This window comes from Rhinatrema bivittatum, chromosome 4, assembly GCF_901001135.1.
Source record: "Rhinatrema bivittatum chromosome 4, aRhiBiv1.1, whole genome shotgun sequence".
In the NCBI taxonomy this organism is placed as follows: domain Eukaryota; kingdom Metazoa; phylum Chordata; class Amphibia; order Gymnophiona; family Rhinatrematidae; genus Rhinatrema; species Rhinatrema bivittatum.
In genome coordinates, this window is record NC_042618.1 from 115,577,764 (window position 1) to 115,601,211 (window position 23,448).

The 23,448-nt window shown below is 42.7% G+C and overlaps 1 protein-coding gene across 7 annotated transcripts in view; it reads right to left on the reverse strand.

The window, feature by feature from the left end:
• Window positions 1-23,448, reverse strand: part of RGS6 (regulator of G protein signaling 6) — an 831,317-nt gene that overhangs the window by 159,108 nt on the left and 648,761 nt on the right. For all 7 annotated transcript variants that reach the window (XM_029598736.1, XM_029598734.1, XM_029598733.1 and 4 more), the window contains exon 12: window positions 17,410-17,471. In XM_029598736.1, coding sequence (XP_029454596.1) covers window positions 17,410-17,471 — 62 coding nt within the window. The remainder of the gene's footprint in view (window positions 1-17,409; window positions 17,472-23,448) is intronic.

Sequence of the window (23,448 nt, forward strand, 5' to 3'; positions counted from 1 at the left end):
CCAAAGTACTCGAGCCAGCGGTATCCTTAGTCACTGGAATTACTGCAGGTGCTGACAAAAAACGGACTATTTCCTGTTGAATTGGTGACGGAGGCGGTAGAGAGGGGTACACCCTTATTCTCCCCTTCCGTTTTGGCGGCATCTTAAGGAATCTTATACTTTACAACAGGCTGTTCGTTCTTTGGAACAATGTTAAAATGTTACTTGCCTCTGTGGCAGCAAACTCCGGCTGGGCTTCACCTCCAACTCCTCCCAACGCCGAACGAAGCCGAACAAAGCCGCGCGCCCCTTAGGTGCGCGCGGCTTCGGTGGCGTGCCGGCGACGGTGGCGCACCAAGAGGACGCTGTTCTTATTGCGTCTCTCGGCCCCTCCCGCTGACGTCGGGGTAGCTGCCAATGAACCAGGAAACCAGGAAATGGAAATCAAAGCTCTCCGGGTGCTTTCCCTCCTCCGAAATCGCTGCAACTCAGGTACCTCTGGGACGCTGTTCTTATTGCGTCTCTTGGCCCCTCCCGCTGACGTCGGGGTAGCTGCCAATGAACCAGGAAACCAGGAAATGGAAATCAAAGCTCTCCGGGTGCTTTCCCTCCTCCGAAATCGCTGCAACTCAGGTACCTCTGGGACGCTGTTCTTATTGCGTCTCTCGGCCCCTCCCGCTGACGTCGGGGAAGCTGCCAATGAACCAGGAAACCAGGAAATGGAAATCAAAGCTCTCCGGGTGCTTTCCCTCCTCCGAAATCGCTGCAACTCAGGTACCTCTGGGACGCTGTTCTTATTGCGTCTCTCGACCCCTCCCGCTGACGTCGGGGTAGCTGCCAATGAACCAGGAAACCAGGAAATGGAAATCAAAGCTCTCCGGGTGCTTTCCCTCCTCCGAAATCGCTGCCCCTACACACATTTTAAAGATGGCGACCTTGCATCTGCCTATGGTGCCTTGCCCACTTCCAGTGCCCTAGATGGACGCCGAGTCCTGCCTAATACTCGCAACAGCCTTGTCTGTCATTAAAACTAGATTTAATGTGACTGTGTTACCGCTGCTGATAACATATCTGCATTATGGGTGGCACCCCTTCCCTACCCCAACTTAAGCAGCGGTCCCTCTGAGCTGAAGCACTCCCCATGAGTGAACAAGAGGCCTTATGAGGCCGATCTCCCTACCCACCACACCCCAGTCACATCAAACTCTCCCCTCAGGTCTAATTCCTCTACCCCTCTCTACTCCCTTGGTTGCCTTCAAAGGGAATGCTGGGAACAGGATGGAGGATAAAATGGCACAATTGGGGCAGGAAGAAGGAGCACTCACTCTTGCCCTCAAATTCCATTTGAAAACCACTAAGAGCTTAAGTGGGGGAGGGGAGAAAAATTGGCACCATAGGGGGCTCTTATTTAATCATGGGGAGGATGGGAAGATTGGCTCAAAGGGGGTTGTTTGATGTAACTGAGGGGAGGGAATGGGTTGAGGGGGGGATCGTGACCAACATCAGGTTGTGCATTAGCCATGGAGAGTTAAGGCATATTAACCACACATTCTAAAGTGTAGTTACATTTTTGCAAAACTGTGGGTTCATGCAAAGTGCAAGTCTATAGCGATAACTCATTTGAATATTTATGAGTTGTTTTGTATGTGTTTGCATGTGACACAGCTCATTTAATTAAGAGCTGCAGAGAAATTTGAAAATATTCAAAACCAATCTGAAAACCTGGCTATTCAAACAAGCTTTTTACAAAGATAACGATAAGGAAAAAAACAGTTGAATGATAAGGACGCACCTAACTAGAAGTTAGTACTTGTAACCTACAAATGCATTTTAATATTAAATCAAATCCGCCTAATATATTCCTAACTATCAAGCTTAACGTACAACACACAGTTTTTTTTTATATTAATTTGTTACCGCTCCACGATGGCACATGGTTAATTTGTAATCTATACCACTCATATTTTTTCATTATCGTGCCTTTTTGTAAACCGTTGTGATGGTTATCTAACTCAACGACGGTATAGAAGAGTTTTTAAATAAATAAATAAATAGACAAACAGAATGCTGCAAAATAAGAAAACATATATAGATATAGATTTAAATATACTATGAAGGTAGAACATCCTGAGAAGCCAATATTCAAAGGGCAGGAATTTTTGGTTAATTGTAATGCAAGCCAATTACTGTTAATGCAAATGAATAAATGCTGACTTAATGCATGTTGAATGCATTTAAAGTGCTGTTGCGCTTCCCAGCTGCGTCTGCTCTGTGGCCGGTCCTGCTCACCTCTCCCGTCCATCTTCCAGGTCTGGCCTCACTCCCTTTGCCGCTGCAGTGAGTTTGCGGCGTCCCCAGCTCCCCCGCTCACCGTCTCCAACGCCGACCTCACAGCGGAGCTCCCGCAGGGGCTCTGCGTCATCCTGCTCCTCGGTCCCGCCCCTAGGTGCGCGCATGGCCAACATCATGGTATTTAAAGACACCAGAGCTGGAAACTCCAACCCGTTGCCCTCCGATGACATCACAGCTCCCATGTATATAAGACCAGGCCCGTTCTCTTGAATGGTACCTTGGCAATCGGGTCGTACACTCCGGTGTCTCTAGTTTGCCTTCTGCGTTCCAGTGTCTTGCTCCTGTGTTTCCTGTTCCAGTATCTTTGTTCCAGCGTCTTCTGTTCCAGTGTCTCCTGTTCCTTCGTCTCTTCATTCCTGGTAGTACCCTTTGGACTGATCTCATGGTACTGACTTTTGCATGTTTTTTGACTATTATTGATCGCTGCCTGGAACTTGACCTTCGCCTGACCTGACTACGCCCGGATTGACCAATCTTACCGACCCTGCTTTGGCTGACTATTCTGGACTGATACTCTGGCCTTGATCCTCGCTATACACTCGGACACTCTCTTCTGGCCTCCTGCAACCTATGGACTTCCCTGTTTGGACACCGACCGTACACCCTTGTTCATGGTGGGCACTCTCTTGAACTTTCTCTCAAGGAGACCCTGCAAGGCCCACCTAAGAATTGGTGGCCCGGGTAACCAAGCGCTCAACGCCGACCTCACAGCGGAGCTCCCGCAGGGGCTCTGCATCATCCTGCTCCTCGGTCCCGCCCCTAGGTGTGCGCATGGCCAACATCATGGTATTTAAAGACACCAGAGCGGGAAACTCCAACCTGTTGCCCTCCGATGACATCACAGCTCCCGTGTATATAAGACCAGGCCTGTTCTCTTGAATGGTGCCTTGGCAATCGGGTCGTACACTCCGGTGTCTCTAGTTTGCCTTCTGCGTTCCAGTGTCTTGCTCCTGTGTCTCCTGTTCCAGTATCTTTGTTCCAGCGTCTCCTGTTCCTTCGTCTCTTCATTCCTGGTAGTACCCTTCGGACTGATCTCATGGTACTGACTTTTGCATGTTTTTTGACTATTATTGATCACTGCCTGGAACTTGACCTTCGCCTGACCTGACTACGCCCGGATTGACCAATCTTACCGACCCTGCTTTGGCTGACTATTCTGGACTGATACTCTGGCCTTGATCCTCGCTATACACTCGGACACTCTCTTCTGGCCTCCTGCGACCTATGGACTTCCCTGTTTGGACACCGACTGTACACCCTTGTTCGTGGTGGGCACTCTCTTAAACTTTCTCTCAAGGAGACCCTGCAAGGCCCACCTAAGACTAGGTGGCCTGGGTAACCAAGCGCTCAACCTGAGGGAACCTCAGGTTGCTATTGGCGAAGCTCCAGCTAGTTTGTCTTCTCCTGTGCTCCGCCTCCTGGTGGCAGGCGCTCTCCGGGTCCGACCGGAAGGCCATACCAATCCTGCACCAGGCCAAGAGTCCACCTCCAGCGCAACAAGTGCATTAAAATGCTAACATCTTTTAATAAACTTGCCTCATAATCTTATAATTTAATTTCTACAATAGAAAGCATTGTGTTAATCTAAATTAATTAATTTTCCCAATTCTTTTTTTACCGATTAAGGGTTTTTTCAAATCCAGATTTATAAATGTGTATATATATATATATATATATATAGAGAGAGAGAGAGAGAGAGAGAGAGAGAGAGAGAGAGAGAGAGAGAGAGAGATACATATACATATACTATGTTTATATCTATAGATATATGTATATAATTTTCCACTTTTTATTTCTCTTTTCTTTGTAATCTTATATTTACTTGTGTATATATTTGAACACACACACAAATACACACACACATATATAGATATATATGACTATTCTCCTCTCTATATATACTCATTTCTCATACCTTCTTCCAAGCAATTTTGCTTGTAAATTGGAGTTTTCTTCTAAATCCAAGAGAGAGAGAGTAGAAAACTGATTCTTTTATAATAAGTGTCACTGGTGACTGGAAGCAATTGTACAACGAAAGCATACTGGCAGCTTATTTTAAATAACTGAAAGTGTCAAAATGCTTGCTATCATATTAAGTACTTTTTTTGCCTGTATGACTCACCCATTACTTGTTGAAAATATTTAGTACTTCCTGAAAGCAGTACCTGAATTAGAAGCATAACTGCTGATTAAGGCCTTGTTTTACTTCCAGGCAGTTAATTGGATGAGTGAAAGTATAGGCAGGAGATATTGTCTCATGGGCCAAAAAACCCTCTACTCTTAAAAACCTCTAGTGAGGAATGCCACAGAGCTAACTTTAGTCAAATACTCTAGGTGTTCTGGGCTCTTTTGAATATTGCCTCTGACTAGTGTGGTAAGGCTGGGTTTTTTCATTATTCACAAAAGTTCCATTTTTACCAAACAGTACTGCGTGCATATATATCAACATTTATTTCAAATCCCTTAAATAGAAACGTTTGGAGGCTTAAGGAGGTTTTCATTTTCCATTGAAATGGTTTGGATTAGGGTGCTTTTTGGAAGGAGAAAGTGAAAAAAAATAGCAAATTTTTCCCACAAAAGAGGGAAATCGTTCCTAAAGTGGGACAGCTAGCAACTCTGGTATTAGAATGACAACATAACATCGGCTAGTTAGCCTGACTGCCTAAATGCCATAGGCTTGAGCAATGCTTGGGTTCATATTCTATGTTTATTTATATGCAAATATTTGATATTCCACTTTTTCTCCAGAATGGTCTCAAAGCGGATTACAATTAAATTATTGTAAACTAACAGGTACAATAGCAGCAACAGTAATTGTGTGGTCATGTGCAGTCAGCACTGCATAAATGTCCAGGCATAGTGGATGTTAATTTTTTACTAATGAACATACTTGGGGGAGGTCTGGTTGAACAACCATGCCTTTGGATTTTTCCAGAAAAATGTGGTAGCATGGTTGCAAAGGGGTAGTAGTACCTTGTTCCAGATTTTGGGTGCATAGCAGCTGAAAGCAGTCTTTTGCAGTTCAATTTTATGGAAGATGGGGGGAAGGAGGGGAGATTGAACGACCTTCTGGGAGGATCGCACATCTCTGGTGAGGGTATAAGAGACAAGAAGAAGGGAAATACACTCTGGGGCTTATTTAGTCATACAATTAAAGGCAAAGCAAAGAGTTTTTAATTTTATCTTGGTTTCTATTAGTAGACAGTACAATTTGTGTAGCATGGGACTGATATGGTCCGTTGCTTTGGGTCCTAACAAAATTCTGGCCACAGTGTTTGTAGAAGTTGGAGGAGCTTCAAATTCTACTGAGAGAGGCCACTCAGAAGTGAGTTACAATAATCAGTTTGACAGGTGATTAGTGGATGATTTATATAAGTTAGGATGTGTTAATCAAGAGGTAGATTTTAAAAGGGTGCGTGCGGGCGGACATATGCATGTGCTACCTGATGCGCACACATGTACGTCTGATTGCTGTTGCGTGCACAAGTTATAAAATCAGGGGTCGTGCGTGCAAGGGGGTACACAATTGTGCACCTTGTGCGTGGCCGAGCCACGCTGCCTTCCCCCATTCCCTACCCCCACCCCACCTTCCCTCCCCTACCTCCCCTGCCCTTTTCCCCTTACACCTTTTTCTTTTCTTCTTTCTTGTTTCCAAACTTACTTCAGCCCTGGGGCTGAACTGCCAGCTGGCGATCCCTGGCACAGTGACAAATGGCTGCTGTGCCTGGAACCTCTGACCTCGGCCCTGCCCCGCCCCCTTTCCACCCCATCCCGCCCACACCCTGCTCCCTTCCCACCCCTTTAGTGAAGCCCCAGGACTTACATGCGTCCCGGGGCTTTAAGCGCGTCGCCTGGCCTTTTGAAAATAGGCCTGGCACGCATAACCTTTTTAAAATCCGGCCCCAAGCTAGTAAGACATTTCTTACTACCTTTGGGATATGGGAATTCCATTGAGAGATTTTTGTCAAGTTGAAACCTGAGCTTTGTACTTAGTCTTTGGGCTGAAGGAGGGTTCCTGATAAAAAAAAAATGGTAGAAGTAGTAGGGGATGACCATGACCAGATGAGTTCAGATTTGAAGGGATTTAGTTTGAGCTTGTATTTACTGAGCCATTGGGTATGGATATAAGACAATTATAGAGACTAGGAATGGAAGAGGCTTGATTGGATCCTATTTTGAATACAGCCAGTTAAGTCTAGAATTATCTGGGAAAGAGTTCTCATATAACTTTAGATCTGCTCCTGGGGCTAGCTAGAATTAGCCGAAAAATTTGTTCAGCTAACTTCTAATATCTACTGGGATGTGAATCGTGTCCTCGATCGTCTTAACGATCGATTTCGGCTGGGAGGGGGAGGGAATCGTATTGTTGCCGTTTGGGGGGGGTAAAATATCGTGAAAAATCGTTAAAAATCGAAAAATCGAAAAATCGAAAAACCGGCACATTAAAACCCCCTAAAACCCACCCCCGACCCTTTAAATTAAATCCCCCACCCAAATAACTTAAATAACCTGCGGGTCCAGCGGCGGTCCGGAACGGCAGCGGTCCGGAACGGGCTCCTGCTCCTGAATCTTGTCGTCTTCAGCCGGCGCCATTTTCCAAAATGGCGCCGAAAAATGGCGGCGGCCATAGACGAAAAAGATTGGACGGCAGGAGGTCCTTCCGGACCCCCGCTGGACTTTTGGCAAGTCTCGTGGGGGTCAGGAGGCCCCCCACAAGCTGGCCAAAAGTTCCTGGAGGTCCAGCGGGGGTCAGGGAGCGATTTCCCGCCGCGAATCGTTTTCGTACGGAAAATGGCGCCGGCCATACGCGTATGGCCGGCGCCATTTTCCGTATGGAAAATGGCGCCGGCAGGAGATCGACTGCAGGAGGTCGTTCAGCGAGGGTTCCGGCGCCTCGCTGAACGACCTCCTGCAGTCGATCTCCTGCCGGCGCCATTTTCCGTACGAAAACGATTCGCGGCGGGAAATCGCTCCCTGACCCCCGCTGGACCTCCAGGAACTTTTGGCCAGCTTGTGGGGGGCCTCCTGACCCCCACGAGACTTGCCAAAAGTCCAGCGGGGGTCCGGAAGGACCTCCTGCCGTCCAATCTTTTTCGTCTATGGCCGCCGCCATTTTTCGGCGCCATTTTGGAAAATGGCGCCGGCTGAAGACGACAAGATTCAGGAGCAGGAGCCCGTTCCGGACCGCTGCCGTTCCGGACCGCCGCTGGACCCGCAGGTTATTTAAGTTATTGGGGGGGGGGGGTTGGGGGGGGTGGGGGATTTAATTTAAAGGGTCGGGGGTGGGTTTTAGGGGGTTTTAGTGTGCCGGCTCACGATTCTAACGATTTATAACGATAAATCGTTAGAATCTGTATTGTATTGTGTTCCATAACGGTTTAAGACGATATTAAAATTATCGGACGATAATTTTAATCGTCCTAAAACGATTCACATCCCTAATATCTAGATAAGTATCAGTGATATTGAAACTTGCCATTTAACCATATGGCTTATAAATGATGCAGTTATATGCCTTTGAATATTGGCTTCTCAGGATGTTCTGCCTTCATAGTATATTTAAATCTATATGTATATATGTTTTCTTATTTTGCTGCATTCTGTTTGTCTATTTATTTATTTATTTAAAAACTCTTCTATACCGTCTTTGAGTTAGATAACCATCACAACGGTTTACAAAAAGGCACGATAATGAAAAAATATGAGTGGTATAGATTACAAATTAACTATGTGCCATCGTGGAGCGGTAACAAATTAATATTAAAAAAACCTGTGTGTTGTACGTTAAACTTGATAGTTAGGAATATATTAGGTGGATTTGATTTAATATTAAAATGCATTTGTAGGTTACAAGTACTAACTTCTAGTTAGGTGCGTCCTTACCATTCAACTGTTTTTTTCCTTATCGTTATCTTTGTAAAAAGCTTGTTTGAATAGCCAGGTTTTCAGATTGGTTTTGAATATTTTCAAATTTCTCTGCAGCCTTATTTCAAGAGGCATGTTGTTCCATAGCACAGGGCCAGCCAGTGACAGTGCTCTTTCCCTTACTTGCGTGAGGCGTGCTGATTTGACAGAGGGGACAGTTAGTAAAGCCTTATTAGCAGATCTCAGGTTTCTTTGCGGGACGTGTACGTGCAGTGCATTGTTAAGCCAGTCTGTCTTTTCATTGTGTATTAGTTTATGAATTATACTGTATTCTTTGTTCAAGTGGAAGCCAGTGTAGATCGGTGAGTGTTCCTGTAATGTGGTCATTCTTTTTTTTGCCAGTTAAAATTCTAGCGGCTGAATTTTGTAATATTTGTAGTGGCCGAATTGTGGATTGTGGTAACCCTAAAAGCAGGGAGTTACAATAATCCGTGCTTGCGAATATCATTGCCTGTAGAACTGTGCGAAAATTGTTTAGTGTTAGTAGAGGTTTTAGTCTTCTCAGCATCATTAGTTTTGCATATCCTTCTTTTATTTTCAGTGAGATGTGCTGTTTCATGTTTAGCTCAGGGTCAATTATTACTCCTAGATTTCGTACTTTTATTGCTAACTCAATGTTTGAGTATTTTTGATTGTTGGTTGTATATGATGTATGTTTTTACGTTCAAGGTGTAAGAATTCTGTTTTGTCGATGTTTATAACCAGTTCCATCTGATTTAAGAGCTGTTTGATTATTTCAAGATACATATTGGCAAGTTTCATTGTTTCTTCGATAGTGTTTACAATAGGTAGCAGTAGCTGTATATCATCTGCGTATATGTAATCTATGATTCCGAGTCCTGCTAGTAGGTGACATACTGGGAGTAGATAAATGTTGAAAAGTGTTGCTGACAGGGCTGATCCCTATGGGACAAAGTTTGACTTTGTCTGAAAGTGTATTTTTGATTTGAACTTGAAAACATCTATTGTTTAAGTATGACTCAAACTATTTTATTGGTTTGTGAGTGAGTCCTATTTCTTTCAGCCTATTGAGTAGTATTTTGTGATTTACTGTGTCAAATGCTGCAGAGAGATCTAATAGCATCAGAATGTAGTGTGTTCCTGTATCGAAACCTTTTAAGATAGTATCTGATAAGGCTAAGAGCAAAGTTTCAGTACTGTAGTGTTTGCGAAAACCATGTTGTGTTGGGTATAATATGTTGTTACTTTTGATGTGGTTTGACAACTGTTTTTGTACTGTTTTTTCGATTAGCTTGGCTAATAGGGGTAAATTGGAGACTGGTCTATAGTTGTTAAGATTTAAGGGGTCGAGGTTCCATTTTGTGATATTGTTCACCTCAACTTATTCTTGTTTTTTTTTAACTGGATATTGTTTGAATGTTGCTGAACTCTTATTGAATATGTTCTTGCATACCCTCTGTCTCTGGCTTTGTTTTCTCTCCTCTTCCTATTGGTCTCTTGACTCAAAGCAAGCTGGGATTGTCTAACTTCCTGCTGAAGTTTCAGTTAGAGGCAAACTTACAAGCCAACAGCTGTTCTTCATCCTCCTGGAAAGCCATCATCCTTTCACCTTACTTTCTATGCCTATTTCCCCATTTATTTATTTAAAAGTGTTTATATACCGCTTTTATAAATACAAATTAATCAAAACAGTTTACATAACAAAAAACATACATAATAGAAACATAAGAATAAAAACTAATTTAACAAATAAAAGCATTAAAAATTATAAAGGTCATACAATAAAATAAGTTAATCTAAGAAATCAAGTGCCTAAATCACATAAAGAAGTTGGTACCAAGGATAATAAGAAATATGGATTTAAGTGTGTTCTGTTACTGGAATCTTGAAGGCAATTTGAAATAGATGAGTTTTTAAGATTTCTTAAATTGTTGTGAATTTGATATTTGATGGAGAATGTTGGGCAGAGAGTTCCAAATTGATGGACCAGTGACTAAGAATGCTCTTTTTCGTGTGATATCTAGCCTTGCAAGGCGGATTGACGGAATATTCAGCAAGTTTTTAGATAAAGATCTTAAATGTTGTGTTGGTTTATAAATGCATAAAATGGAACATAGACAGGTTGAGGATGGATTGAATATAAGTGAATGAATTATGGTCAAAAGTTTATATTGAATTCTACATTTTATTGGAAGCTGTTATTGGATTACTGTTTTATTGGATTGTTGTTAGTCTGCCTTAATTACTAGGAGCTACAACTTCTACCACAAGCTGCAGTAGCCTTTGTCTGATTGCTGAACTCCAGAGCTCATAACAACTACCAGGCTGCTGTCTGCATGGCTACTCTTCTCGCCTTGCAAGTCATTCAGGGCTGGTACTTACATTAGGCAAACTAGGCGGTCAGCTAAAGCACCATAATTTTGGGAACTGCAAAATGCCACAAGTATGAGACTCAGAGAGGGAAAGCCATTACTGACAAATAAGGGAGTACTGTGATGGAGCTGCTACCAAGAGGTTCCATATTTTTCACTCCATAAGACGCACTTTTTTTTCCCCAAAAATGTCTATGTGTCTTATGTAGCGAATGTAGTGTCTCTCCTTCTCGTGCGCAGTCCCCCTCCTCCTCCTTCCAACTCAGCTCAATCAGTATGGCGCAGGTCAAACATCAGCTGTTTGAACCGCGTGCGCTATGGAGGCCCCTCCAGTTCAAACAGCTCCCTGCCGGTCTGCTGTTCCCGGAGTGCCACCGACCTTCGCAGTAAGATGCACCCCGGGAACAGCAGACCGGCAGGGAGCTGTTGAACTGGAGGTGCTTCCGTAGCACACGTGGTTCAAACAGCTGATGTCTGACCTGCGCCTTGCCAAGCTTCGCAGTAAGATGCACCCCGGGATCAGAAGACCGGCAGGGAGCTGAAGCTCTGCCGGCAGAAGACAATACATGGCATCAAAGTTAGTACAGGCCATTTCCTTCTTATTTGTTTAGATATATTAGAAAATAATTTGACCTGCGCCACCATACTGATTGGCTTGAGTTGGGAGGAGGAGGAGGGGGACGGCGCGCGAGAGGGAGAGACGCTACATTTGCTCCAGGGGGAGCTCCATACAGAGCCCATCATGGGGACAGAATTTGTTTTTTCTTATTTTCCTCCTCTAAATTCAAGGTGTGTCCTATGGTCAGGGATGTCTTATGGACCACAAAATACGGTACGTTGTGCATGACTGAAAGTTTGCCTAGGGTGCCAAATACTCTTGCACCGGCCCTGGAACCACTGTGAGTGTTAAAACTGTTACTTTTCATTTTAATAAACATTGTTAAGAACTTAATCTCTGATGTTTGGAAACTGGGAAGATAATGTTTAGCTGACAGTCTAGAAATTCAAACTAGAGAGCGAACTCTGAGGGCAGAGCATGGAATCTTACTTGACAGCAACGTTAATAGCGTATGATACCAGCTTTGCTGTCAGAGCAATACTGGATGCTGTTGGGAGCATGGTAGGACTTCCATCTCCTGACTTAGCCTGGGGGTCTTGGTGAGTTCCAGGTGGATTGGGAGTAGGGGTTCTGGGTAGGGCATGAAGGTGGGATGGAGGGCAGGAAGGACCCAGAGACAGGTCTTTCATTTTTATATTTTGAGTGGGGAGCCTTGGGTCACTATATCCTGCAATTTGTTGTAATTATTTTGGAAAGTTGGGGAGGTGTCTGTTGATGGAGGGGTGGGGGTGGGGGGTGGGAAATGGGAACATTGAGACTGAACCTGGGGCTGGGGCTAATTGCCGGCTAAGATTTTGTTTTTTAACCTTATCAGCTATTTTCAGCATATACCTGGTTAGTTTTAAAGTTATCCGGGTAAACAATAAACATACCTGAATAAGCTTAGATCTGCTCTGCATAATAAGCAGACTTTCCTGGCTAAACACAGCTGGGTAGGGCAGATAATCATTGATATCTGGCTAAATTGAAGCCCCGACCCAGAATGCCCCCATACCACCTTTTTATCTGGCTAAGGTTTAGCTGGATAAGAAGTAAAAGTTATCTGCTTAGTGAGCGGAGATATTGAATCTGCAGGTTTATCCAGTTAAGCCCTGAATTTAGCTGGCAATTCCTTTTGGATATCGACCTCTTTGTTCCTAAGAAGGAAAATCTTGCACTTATCAAGTCATTCTAATCTGAAAGAGACTAAAGGTGAAGGAAACCTTGCATCACTATTAGTATATAAGCTGCTGCTTGGCAGAACTGGTTCTGGGGGAAGAAAGAAACAACATCATTACAGTTACAAATGATGAGATCTGTGTTCATGATCCAAACATCTGCCACTATTATGAGTTTGGATTAGCTGGGGGAAGGGGAAGTTCATTATATGGATTTCATTTAATGGTTTGTGATTGGAAGCAACACAAGAGTAAGCAAAATTGCTGGGAGAGGTCCTCAGGAAAAAACAAAACATTTTCTGTACATAACCTCTTATCCAGGTCAGCAAAGTAAATTTACTCTCTGGTGTTCCAAAATAAGTAGAAAACATATCAAAATTCTAGTATAATTTAAATAGGAATTACATATACAATTTAGAGCGCATAACTTGAAAAATGCATGGGGAGGGCAATTTTTAGTTTCCCCGCAAAGTTTGCAGAAAGTACACGCAGGACTGCAAGTTCATTCCTTTGAAAATGTGGCTGACTTATACAACAGGTATATTCAGGGCTGGATTTAGGCGTAGGCAATATAGGCATGTGCCTTGGGTGCCAAATTCTGAAGATGCCTAAAAACTGGGATTTCCTCTGCTAATGTCTGATTTTGTAGGCAAAATCATCTACTACTGGTCCCCCTCACCTATGGGTCCCATAATCATAAATCTGGCCCTGGGTATGTTTATACCTATGAACCTTGTAGCAAGTTTTCAAAGGGAAACAATGCAGGTAGTTTCCCTTTGAAAATTGTTTATAAAATATATGGGCACAAAAGCGCCTCCCTACTTTGAAAGTGTTTTATTGCAAGCGGCAGAATAGGCGCAAAACACCATGTGTACATTTGAGAATTCAAATGTACATGCAGAGTTATCCCCCTCCCCAACTCTAGGGAGTGCAGCCTTTTAATACACCTAAAAATACATGCATTGTGAAAGCCTATGCATAATTTCAGCCATGGCAATTTACACAGATAACTGCATAGTAACCCAACCTAGGCCTGGATTTATCAAAATGTACTAAATATCGCATGTGATAGAAAAAGGGATGTGTTTTATGGTAATAGGCAGTTTATTGCAATTTGTGTTAATACCTATGTGAAGTGCTAAGTTACTGCAAATTGTGATAACTTTTTCACAATTTGAAATAAGTGCCAGAATTGTGGTATTTCCTACATATAACCACTGGGGGGACCATGTTGAGAGAGAGAGAGAGAGACTAAACATAATGCCCTCACACTAGATAGGTATTTATATCTCTATATGAGGCCCACCTAGTAACTTGAGGTGAGGTTTAGGTATTAGTGTAGGTGTTAGGGGCCACTGACACTCAATGTGAGACGTACGAACAGAACAGTGCTTTCTTGTGAACTTTGATGACCTTCGGAGCTAGCTTGAGAGAACATTGCACAAATCTCATCTTTGAGTGAGTTTCCTCACTCCGAGGGTCATCAAATCTTTACAAGAGAGCACTGTTCTGTTCGACCATCTCACTTTGAATGTCAAAGTGGCCCCTAACCCCTACATTAATACCTAAACCTCACCTCGAGTTACTAGGTGGGCCTCCCATAGAAATATAAATACCTATCTAGTGTGAGGGCATTATGGTTAGTTTCTCTCTCTCTTTCTCTCCCTCTCTCTAACAGTAAACTCACTCCTAATTCCTCCTCTTTTTCTGATTTGCATCACACCATACATTAAGGTGCTTAACACATGCAAAAACGCCATAATGCTTAACTTGTATTACTAAATGAAGATTAGCATGGGCTTGCAAAAATATTTATGTGATTGCGTGCATGTAAAAAATTAATTTGAATGATGATTCATTTGAATGATGCAAAAATATTTGGCACAGAAAAAAAATGTCCCCAATAGCGTGGTCACATTATTCTTATACATGGAAATTCGAACATGCATTGGTTAAATAGCATGAGCATGGTACTTATCAGCAAGCTAAATAGTGTGGCGTGAGCATATTACACTAAGCTGTGTTATTTTAATTATTGCATTACTGTTAACAATTGTGTTTTTTTTAGCTTATTTATTAATATGAGATTACTTTCACTTGTCTGTTTATTATATTGTGTATGTTGATTGTAAACTATCTAGCATGGTTATACTTTTATAAGGGGTATAAAAGAAATTTTAAATAAATAAATGAGTATGCTCAGTTCTCTTTTCTTCTTGGTTCCTCATGTTGGCTTCCAAGAGGTATACATATAAGCCTGGCACATGGAGATTGTTTGTCAATGCAGAGGGAGAAAGTTGGACACCTATTGCACTCCAGGAGAGGAGGTGAAAGGACAGTGGAGAGTTCCAGGAGAGCAGAGAACTGACATGAATATATGTTTAGAACCATCTGTCTTCTGTTTCAGTAAGGGTCTTCAAAGATCTATGTGGGAGGACATAGTTGGGGACAGAAGGGAGCATGCAAGCAGGTAACTCAGGGCGGAATTTGTTCACCTGACTCAGTAGAGCTCCAACATCTAACCAATCTCTCATCTACAGCCATCCTGTGGCAGAGATACTGTAGTGGCTGCAGTTTCTACACTACTGCTGCCTCAAAATTCACGGACATGAACTCTACACTAAAACCAAAACAATTGATGAGCTCATAGGAGCTTTGGAGCTCAGAGTGCTCTTTGGCCTCAAGCCTCTGAATGCCTGTTATAGGCTTTGGTTGCAGTAACAATGTCAAAGACAGCAAGACCTTTGTCCTGTGGACATATATTTGTCTTATATAAACAGAGGTGGATTTATCTCTGAAGGGCTCAAGTATGTGTCAGGGGTCTCTCCTGTGTCACCTTCCTCTCTCTCTCTGTGTCATTCTCTCCCTATCTGCCATGTCTCCCCTCTGCTGCTACTGCCCTGTGAAACCTTTCTTTGTCTCTCTGGGGAAGGGGTGGGGGGAAGAACCTGGGGGGAAAGGAAATGGCTAGTCACTTGCCCTGGGGAGAGACAACTGCCTGGAAGAACCCCCACTTTTATGACTAGACCTATAAATGCCAGTGGTAATCAGTGGCCAGCAATGATCCTGAGAATCATGCCAATACCACGCAGTCTGTCTATTTTTACACCAATATGAAGTCTCTGTGCCTTCTCCATTGTGAGGTGTGAAGCAATGCTTGAAGAGCTACTGTGATTTGTCGCTGTTTTGTTTTAGAACACATATTTGTGGTATAAATATGTGTGTGTATATAGAATCTTGTGGATTCCTACTAAGAGGAATGTTTTATCTTTACAGGGGAAATAGACAGCAGTGTTGTGGGTTTTAGCTCCCCTATGTAGGAAATTGAGAGCCTATATACCGTAATCTCCTGCATCATCTTAAATTGTTGAAATTTTAGTTGACCCTCCATTTTGATTTATTTCCTGGGTAAAGTAAAGAACACAGGGTGCCTTTTCCTATTGTTCCTTTGGTTGTTGGAAACTTTTATTTTATCAGGAGGAAGTTTTTCCACTCTTCCTGCCTTCAATGTTTCCCCTTTTTTCTTTTGAATTCTATCTGAGTACCCTAGGACCCAGGGACTTAGGGTTCTACCACACAGATGAAGTGGTGTCTCTCACAGAGAAAGAACCTTAGGATCATCTGTGTTCTCATGGAGGAATTAATCTACATTCATTCTCAGGGAGAAGGAGTACGGGAAGTGAGAAGACCAGTGGAACTTCTCGGGTGTATCTGCATGCAATCATCTCATGGAGATCATCAAGGGAGAACAGGAGCATAAAGGTACCATCCAGGAACAAACCAGGAGAAAGTAGGAGAAGATGGAGTAACTACAAGGAAGGGTATGACAAATAGGACTTGTAATACACAAAACTAAATTGGGTTGAAATCCTGTCCACCAGCTATTTGGAGGACACTTAAAAACTTACCTCAGTGAGTGGCATGGAGAGAGAACTAAATTGGCTTGAAACACTGAATAGCCTTATTGGAAGCATAATGCCACAACTTTATTGGAGATCTAAAACTGTAACAAGGATTTTGTAAATGTCAAGAGCGGTAAGGAATTTGTTAGCAACTTTTTATCCTTAATCAGTAAAAGCTTAAGTTGGAAACTATCTCAGCTTCCAGGGTGGTTATTAGTGCTGTTTACAATTGACTTTACTGTTTGATTAAAAACTCAAACAAGGCACAGGGCCCAGAAGAGTAATTTTCTCCCGTCTAGACACTCAGAATAAACTACCAGTCACAAATTGTGGTCCTTGGGGTCCAGTGAAGGGACACCAGTCTAGGGGTTACATATGTACATAAGAATTTGTGAACAAAATGTGTATTAGTTGTGTTTTGTTTTGGCAGAGGCCTATGGTCAAATGTATTATCCTCAAGTGCCTATGAGTACATTTCTACAGGGTTATTGTCTTTCCATGCACTTCATTTTCTAAGCTCTCTCTTTCCATTTAGCTGAGCCCTCTCACAAGCATGGTCAGTTTAGCATGATTGCGGTATTTAGATTGCTCTCAGTAAGTAACAGGATCATGTTCGTCAGTTAAAACCAGCCAGAGATAAGTATTAAATAGCATTCAGTTAGCAAGAACTCATTAAATAGCATGAGAATGCGCATACCACATTATGTACTGAATATATGCAAAACATTCATTTGAATATGATGATTCTTCTTTTGCATGTGTGAACACACACAAATGTCTGTGTGCTTACACTAACATCTTTCTGGACACTTTTAACATATACAGTAAACTCTCTATTTTTAGCTTGCATACAAGGGCCTTAATAAGCACTTCAAGTTTATTGCATAGACCCCTAACTTTTTCACTCCTTTTTCACTCCTTTTTAACATCCTTTTTGGATGGCTCACCAATCTTGAGTTCCATCATCTTTCTCCTTTTTTGAATAGCCATACCATGAAGATTTTCATTATGGCCCTATTCCTAATCAATTTTCAATCACTTGTCATAGGGTGTGGACTTTTGATTTAATAGAAACATGTACAAGAAGTTCTCCAAACTTGTGCTATCAAGAAGGAATAGACAGACATTGGAGTTTCACTTACCTGTCAGCTACTTTGGACATTTTCAGACAATGCCTGTCTATCTGCACATTCAGAAAAGTTATCTAATGAGTAAAGAAGAAGAAACACTACTATTACAGAATGCTTAAAGTGTACCATAACACATTGTGAGCTCAAAAAGTCATGTTTGTCCACTTGGATATGTAAAATTAAGGGTCAAACAACACATTGTTGATGACAGCTTTTTATTAGACTACTTTTCAAGAGTTATCCTCTCTTCATCAGGTCAGTGAAGAAACAGCACAGCTATACAGGGTTTACAGTAAATAGTGCAGAGTCATCTAGGTCTTATGTTGTCTGTATATGCAATTACAGCTCCATAAAGGAAATGGGGCAGCAGGGCCAGTGCTAACATTTTTGCTGTCCTGTGCGAGCAATTATTGTGCTGCCCCCACCCCAGATTCATTCAGTCTCTGTCCCCGGCCCATCAAAAAAAGCCCAGCTGCTTCCACAGCAAGCTATATTTTTAAAAACTGACACCCGCCTAAACGGAACCCATGGTCAAGGGAAGGGTATTAGGTATCTTAGATAAGCCTTACAGTCTTGCACACACACACACACAATTCATTTATAACAGATTTTACATGATAAATGAACATTCAAAAGTACAGTCTTCTGAGGCAAAAAAATCACTTACAGCATGCATATTATATTTATTTGCACTGCTGTGGTGCCAACTAAAAAATCCTGCAAAAAAGACACTTGGGACTCCTATGGAATTAGACGTTTTGTAATGTGAGCTGGGTGTGAGCTTGGCCCTCAGAAAGCCATGAATAAACAGAATTACCATTACAATATAGTAAACCTCCCATATCAAAGCAATCCCAACTGCCAGCACTTAAACACTACAATTCATCTATGAAAAGGTAACACTGCACATATTATACTAGGCCCTAGAACACCAATACACTTCCTATTAGGAAAACAGAACAATTCAGACTGCTATAGATCCCTACAGATAAATTATATGATAGCAGAATATCTCACCTCGGTCACACATGAAGAACAGACAGACAGACCCTGACCAAATATAGAATAAAAAGACCAGAAAGTATAAACAGAAATATGATGAGAAGAACTAAACTGGAACCCATAACAAGCCAACCTCTATAAGCAGAGCAGCAATAGAAAAACAGAAACATTACAATCCTTCATAAAACATTGACTAATAAAATTAAGAACTATAAAACATCAATCATAATAGTAAAATCATAGTCATAAAAAAATAAACATTTCAAACCAGTTAAATAGAATATTCCAAATTTCCCAAACACCAATAAAATATTTCAAGACCTCTAATGAATTCAAAAATCCAATAATTAAAACATGTACTAATATTTCCCAAAAAAAGCAATAAAATATTGCGAAATGGCAGAAAGATAAAATTGCACCAATACAGACATATTGGAATTCATATTCAGTAGGACGTTTAATGGACAATTTATCCGGCTACAGGTAGCTGTTGCGTCCGTCGGTCTCAGACGGCTTCGACCTCTGTGCCTCACCTTTCTCTCTGCTCTCCCCGCTAGCCTTGGGAAGATGGCTACCTCAGCGTCCGGCGTCCCCGGAATGGCTATGGCAAGGCTATCCGCCATGTTTCTCCTAAGGGCCTCCTAGGGTGCGTGCGCGCACGCCACCCACGTCTTTATCCACGTCATGGTGGGAACCTCGGGGGCGTCCCCCTCGAGTGACATCACACCCTCCGGGTATTTAGCCTGCCCTTCGTTTGCTAACAATTCGAGTTAGCAAGGATTGGATACGCCTCCGGTCTAAGCTACTCTGCCGCTTCTTTGCTGCTGCCGAAAGCTCTCTCTGCCCTTCGGGAATTTCATCTAACCTGGGTACCCGCTCCCCTCTGCTTTCTTTCAGGTGCCTATCTGGGATACCAGGTACTCGTTCCTCGAGGGCCTACGCTCCCTGCCTTAGTGCCTGCAATCCAACTCTTTCTGCATGCTGAGATCTACATCTATTCAGCTACCAACAGTAATCTAATCTTTAACGGTCTGTCTCGTCTACAGCCCTGCACTGGGAATCTGCAACCGGAACTCCCTAAACTGTCGTGTGCTGCTAACATTTACCATACAGGTCGATACAGTAAAAGTCGCGGGAGAGCAGGTGAGCACCCGCTCAGGCCACTCACCTGTGCGCACGATTCAGTAACAAAAAATATTCAAATTAGGGCCCGCAGTAAAAAGAGGTGCTAGGAACACTAGCGCGTCCCTAGCGCCTCTTTTTTGACAGGAGCGGCGGGGCTGTCAGCGAGTTTGACAGCCGACGCTCAATTTTGCCGGCATCGGTTCTCAAACCTGCTGACAGCCACGGGTTCGGAAACCGGACGCCGGCAAAATTGAGCGTCCGGTTTTCAACCCGCGAGCCGATTTAAATTTTTTTTTTTAAATTTTTAATTATTTTTAACTTTTGGGACCTCCAACTTAATATCACCATGATATTAAGTCGGGGGGTGTACAGAAAAGCAGTTTTTACTGCTTTTCTGTGCACTTTCCCGGTGCCAGCAGAAATTAACGCCTACTTTTGGGTAGGCGCTAATTTCTGAAAGTAAAATGTGCGGCTTGACTGCACATTTTACTTACTGAATTGCGCAGGAATAACTAATAGGGCCATCAACATGCATTTGCATGTTGCGGGCACTATTAATTTCGGGGGGGTTGGACGCGCGTTTTCGACGCGCTATTACCCCTTACTGAATAAGGGATAAAGCTAGCACGTCGAAAACGCGCGTCCAAACGCGGGTTAACAGTGCGCCCCCCCCCCCCCCACCGGAGCGCACTGTATTGTATTGGCCTGACAGTGAGACAGGCCTCCTCTGCCGAGGGTCCCTGGACTGCTACTACTGGATAACTTCACTATTGCCACCTCTGGAGGTATCATTCAGCTGTATAATAAAAGAAAAATCTCTGTGTTTGCATGTCTCGAGTCTAGCCTAGTACTGTGGTTCCTCACGGGGCTCCTCCCCGTGGGCGAGGCCATCACCACAGTACCCAAGAATCCACTCTAACACCTTAAAACCATAACAGTAGCCAGATAACTTGTCCCATATCTTCAGTGGGATAACAACATATCCGGCTATAATTTAGCCGGATAATAGGCTCAATATGCCATTTAAACGAGTAACTTGTGAATTATCCGTCTAAATGGCTTTTGACTATGTACCCCATTATGTCTGTATGTGAATGCCTGTGAGAGCCTACATGTGATATGTAGGCTCTCATAGGCACACACATACAGGCACTTACACACAGGCTCTCATACAGACACACACACAGGCTTTCACTCAGATACACAGACACACATAGGATCTCACACAGACACACATCCACATGCACATAGGCTCTCATACACACATGCACACAAAAGCTTTCACACAGACACATACACATGCACACAAGCTCTGACACAGACACAGACACACATCCACATGCACACAGGTTCTCATACACACACAAGGGTTCCTTTCTCCAGGCCACAGTGGGATGAGCTCCACTGTAGCCCCCCTCCACCCTCCTCTTCACTTTAGGGAGTGGTGGAATGAGCTCCACCACGGCCTTCTTCTCCCTTAAGTTCGGACCGTGGTGGGATTGCGGGCTACTCCTTGCTTTGGCATTGCCAGCGATTGAGGGGGGGAGGGACAGAAAGCTGTGAGTGCGTGTGCACAGCTAAGAGGAAAAACTGCTGCAGCCTTTCCTCAGTTTTGGCTGCCGCCAGGTTGAGCTTCTCCAACAGCCTACCTCTTTTCTTCACGGTCTCTTCTCATTTTTGCCCGCTGGCGGCCCTGTGCTCTTTCCTGCTGCTGCTGCCTCCCCCCAAAAGGTGTGCTGCCCAGTGCTAATGCACGGTGTGCACACTCGGTCGCACCGGGCCTGGGGGCAGGAATAACAGAGGTGGTGAGACAGTAAAACTTTACAATTGAAAGGGCCTACATCTGATAATGGGTGAGAAAGCTGATGTCCTTATTAAGTCATTTTGTGTTTACTTCAAAGTGAGATTAAAAAGAAAGTATGTTTACTATTTCCTGGGCAGCTTGTCAAAGATTTGCAATATGCTTACCCGGTATAAAGTGAATATGTCGCTCTACTTTTTGGATGTCTGTTAAACTCATTATGGAGCACTCAGCTGCTTCTCCTGCTACAATTCATTAAAGTATAATGGTAGTCATTAAAAATGTTTTGATTCCTATTGGAAATCCAAATTGTAAGTGGAGTTGCTTTACAATTAGGCACATGGGCCTACTAATGCAGTGTGTGTCATATTAGCCCAACTGTTCTGATTGATCAGAGTATATTTAAAGATAATAACTGAACTGTGACATTTGAAGTTAATATAAAAGTACTAACTAATGTATCTGAACTTTTAAAAATGTTGTCCAGAACATGATATACAGTTCACTAACTCATGCAGGCACACCCATAGTTTGCCAGCACATTTTAACAATCAATACTATAATCTATGTTTATTGTCAAGTGAAATGAGATTACACATGTACAGTACTCTAGAATAAACTGGCTATGTTTATTTGGGATGACTCATATGGTTCAAAAAGCAACTGTCCTAGACCAATTTCCAGGACTTTGTATTGTGGGAGGTGGGGTACCGTAACATAGAAAGGAGATGGATGGCAAAATAAAAAGGAAGGAATTCTGATTAGCTGCTAGGCTTGCACAAGTTTAGTAGTTTTAGATACAGTGAGATAACTGAGCCACATTTTTTAGCTACCCAGTAAAATCGAGTATTTTGGCAAGACTTGGACATACTAGAAACCCTTTGGAAACTATGTACTTTCGAAAATTCTATAGAACCCTATAAAATCAGCGATGGATAAATCAGTAGTCAGGTACCAAATAATTAATTAATAGTAAAAACATAGAAGTTGATATTCTGCACCACTTAGCAGGCTAAGTGATGGGCAGTAAATGGGTATTTTGGGGAGGAGCTACTTATCCAGCTTACTTAGCTGTATAAGTATTGATATTTAAACTTATCTGGTTAAGTTAAATTAACCAGATAAGTTAGACCTGCTCAATAGCAGGTCTAAAATTAGCCAATAAGACTTATCTAGCTAGCTAGCGACTTATTTGGGGATATTCAGCAGCATAGCCATGCTGCTGAATATCCCTTGTAAGTTAGTTGGATAAGTCTTATTTAGCTAAGTAAGGCCTAGATTTACCATTTCGCTATAATTATAATTATAGCGAAATGATTGCCCGTGGGGAAAAAAAGGGGCAGGGTGATAGTGAGCAGGCGGCCGCATCGCGACAGTGCCTTTTCGCCTGCTGCGGTTGCGACTGCGCAGCACACTATCGCTCCCTTAATGCCAATGAAATAGCTGTAGCTATTTCCGGCGCTAATGTGGGTGATAATGTGCGATACATTATCACCCACAGTGCTACAGGCCCCTAAATTTCCTTAACCTCAACTAAACTCCTCCCCTTTCCCTAATTTGAATTTCCAAATCGCAATGCGGTAGTTATCACTTGCGCTAGGACATTATTGCATGCAATAATGCCTTAACGCATGTGATAACAGCCCATCGTGATTTGAAAAATGACCTCCTTACTTAGACATTTTCTTTTGAATATCTTCCCCAGACAGAATATGACAGAAGATAAGGATCATAAGGCCTATGTTTATTTACTTTTATTTAGTTTACTCAATTTTATTCTTGATGAAAAATCATAATCTCCAGTAAATCTCAGGCTTTTCCTTCAGTTCTTCATAACTTAGGATCCTCTGTGCTTATCTCATACTTTCTTCAATTCCGTTACTGTTTTCGTCTCCATCTTATCCACCAGAAGGCTATTCTGTACATCTTGAGTCTATCCCATGGAGTTTCATACTGTGAGCTCTTATTCCAAAGCATTTTTTTCTCTGAAAAGATTACTTTATATGCTTGATTTATACCCATACCTTTGAACTTTTGATTTGTGATCAACCTGAGATTCTGTTCATTAGGGAATAATGCTTATCAACGTTCTCTCTTCTACCACCACCACCACCTACTAATCC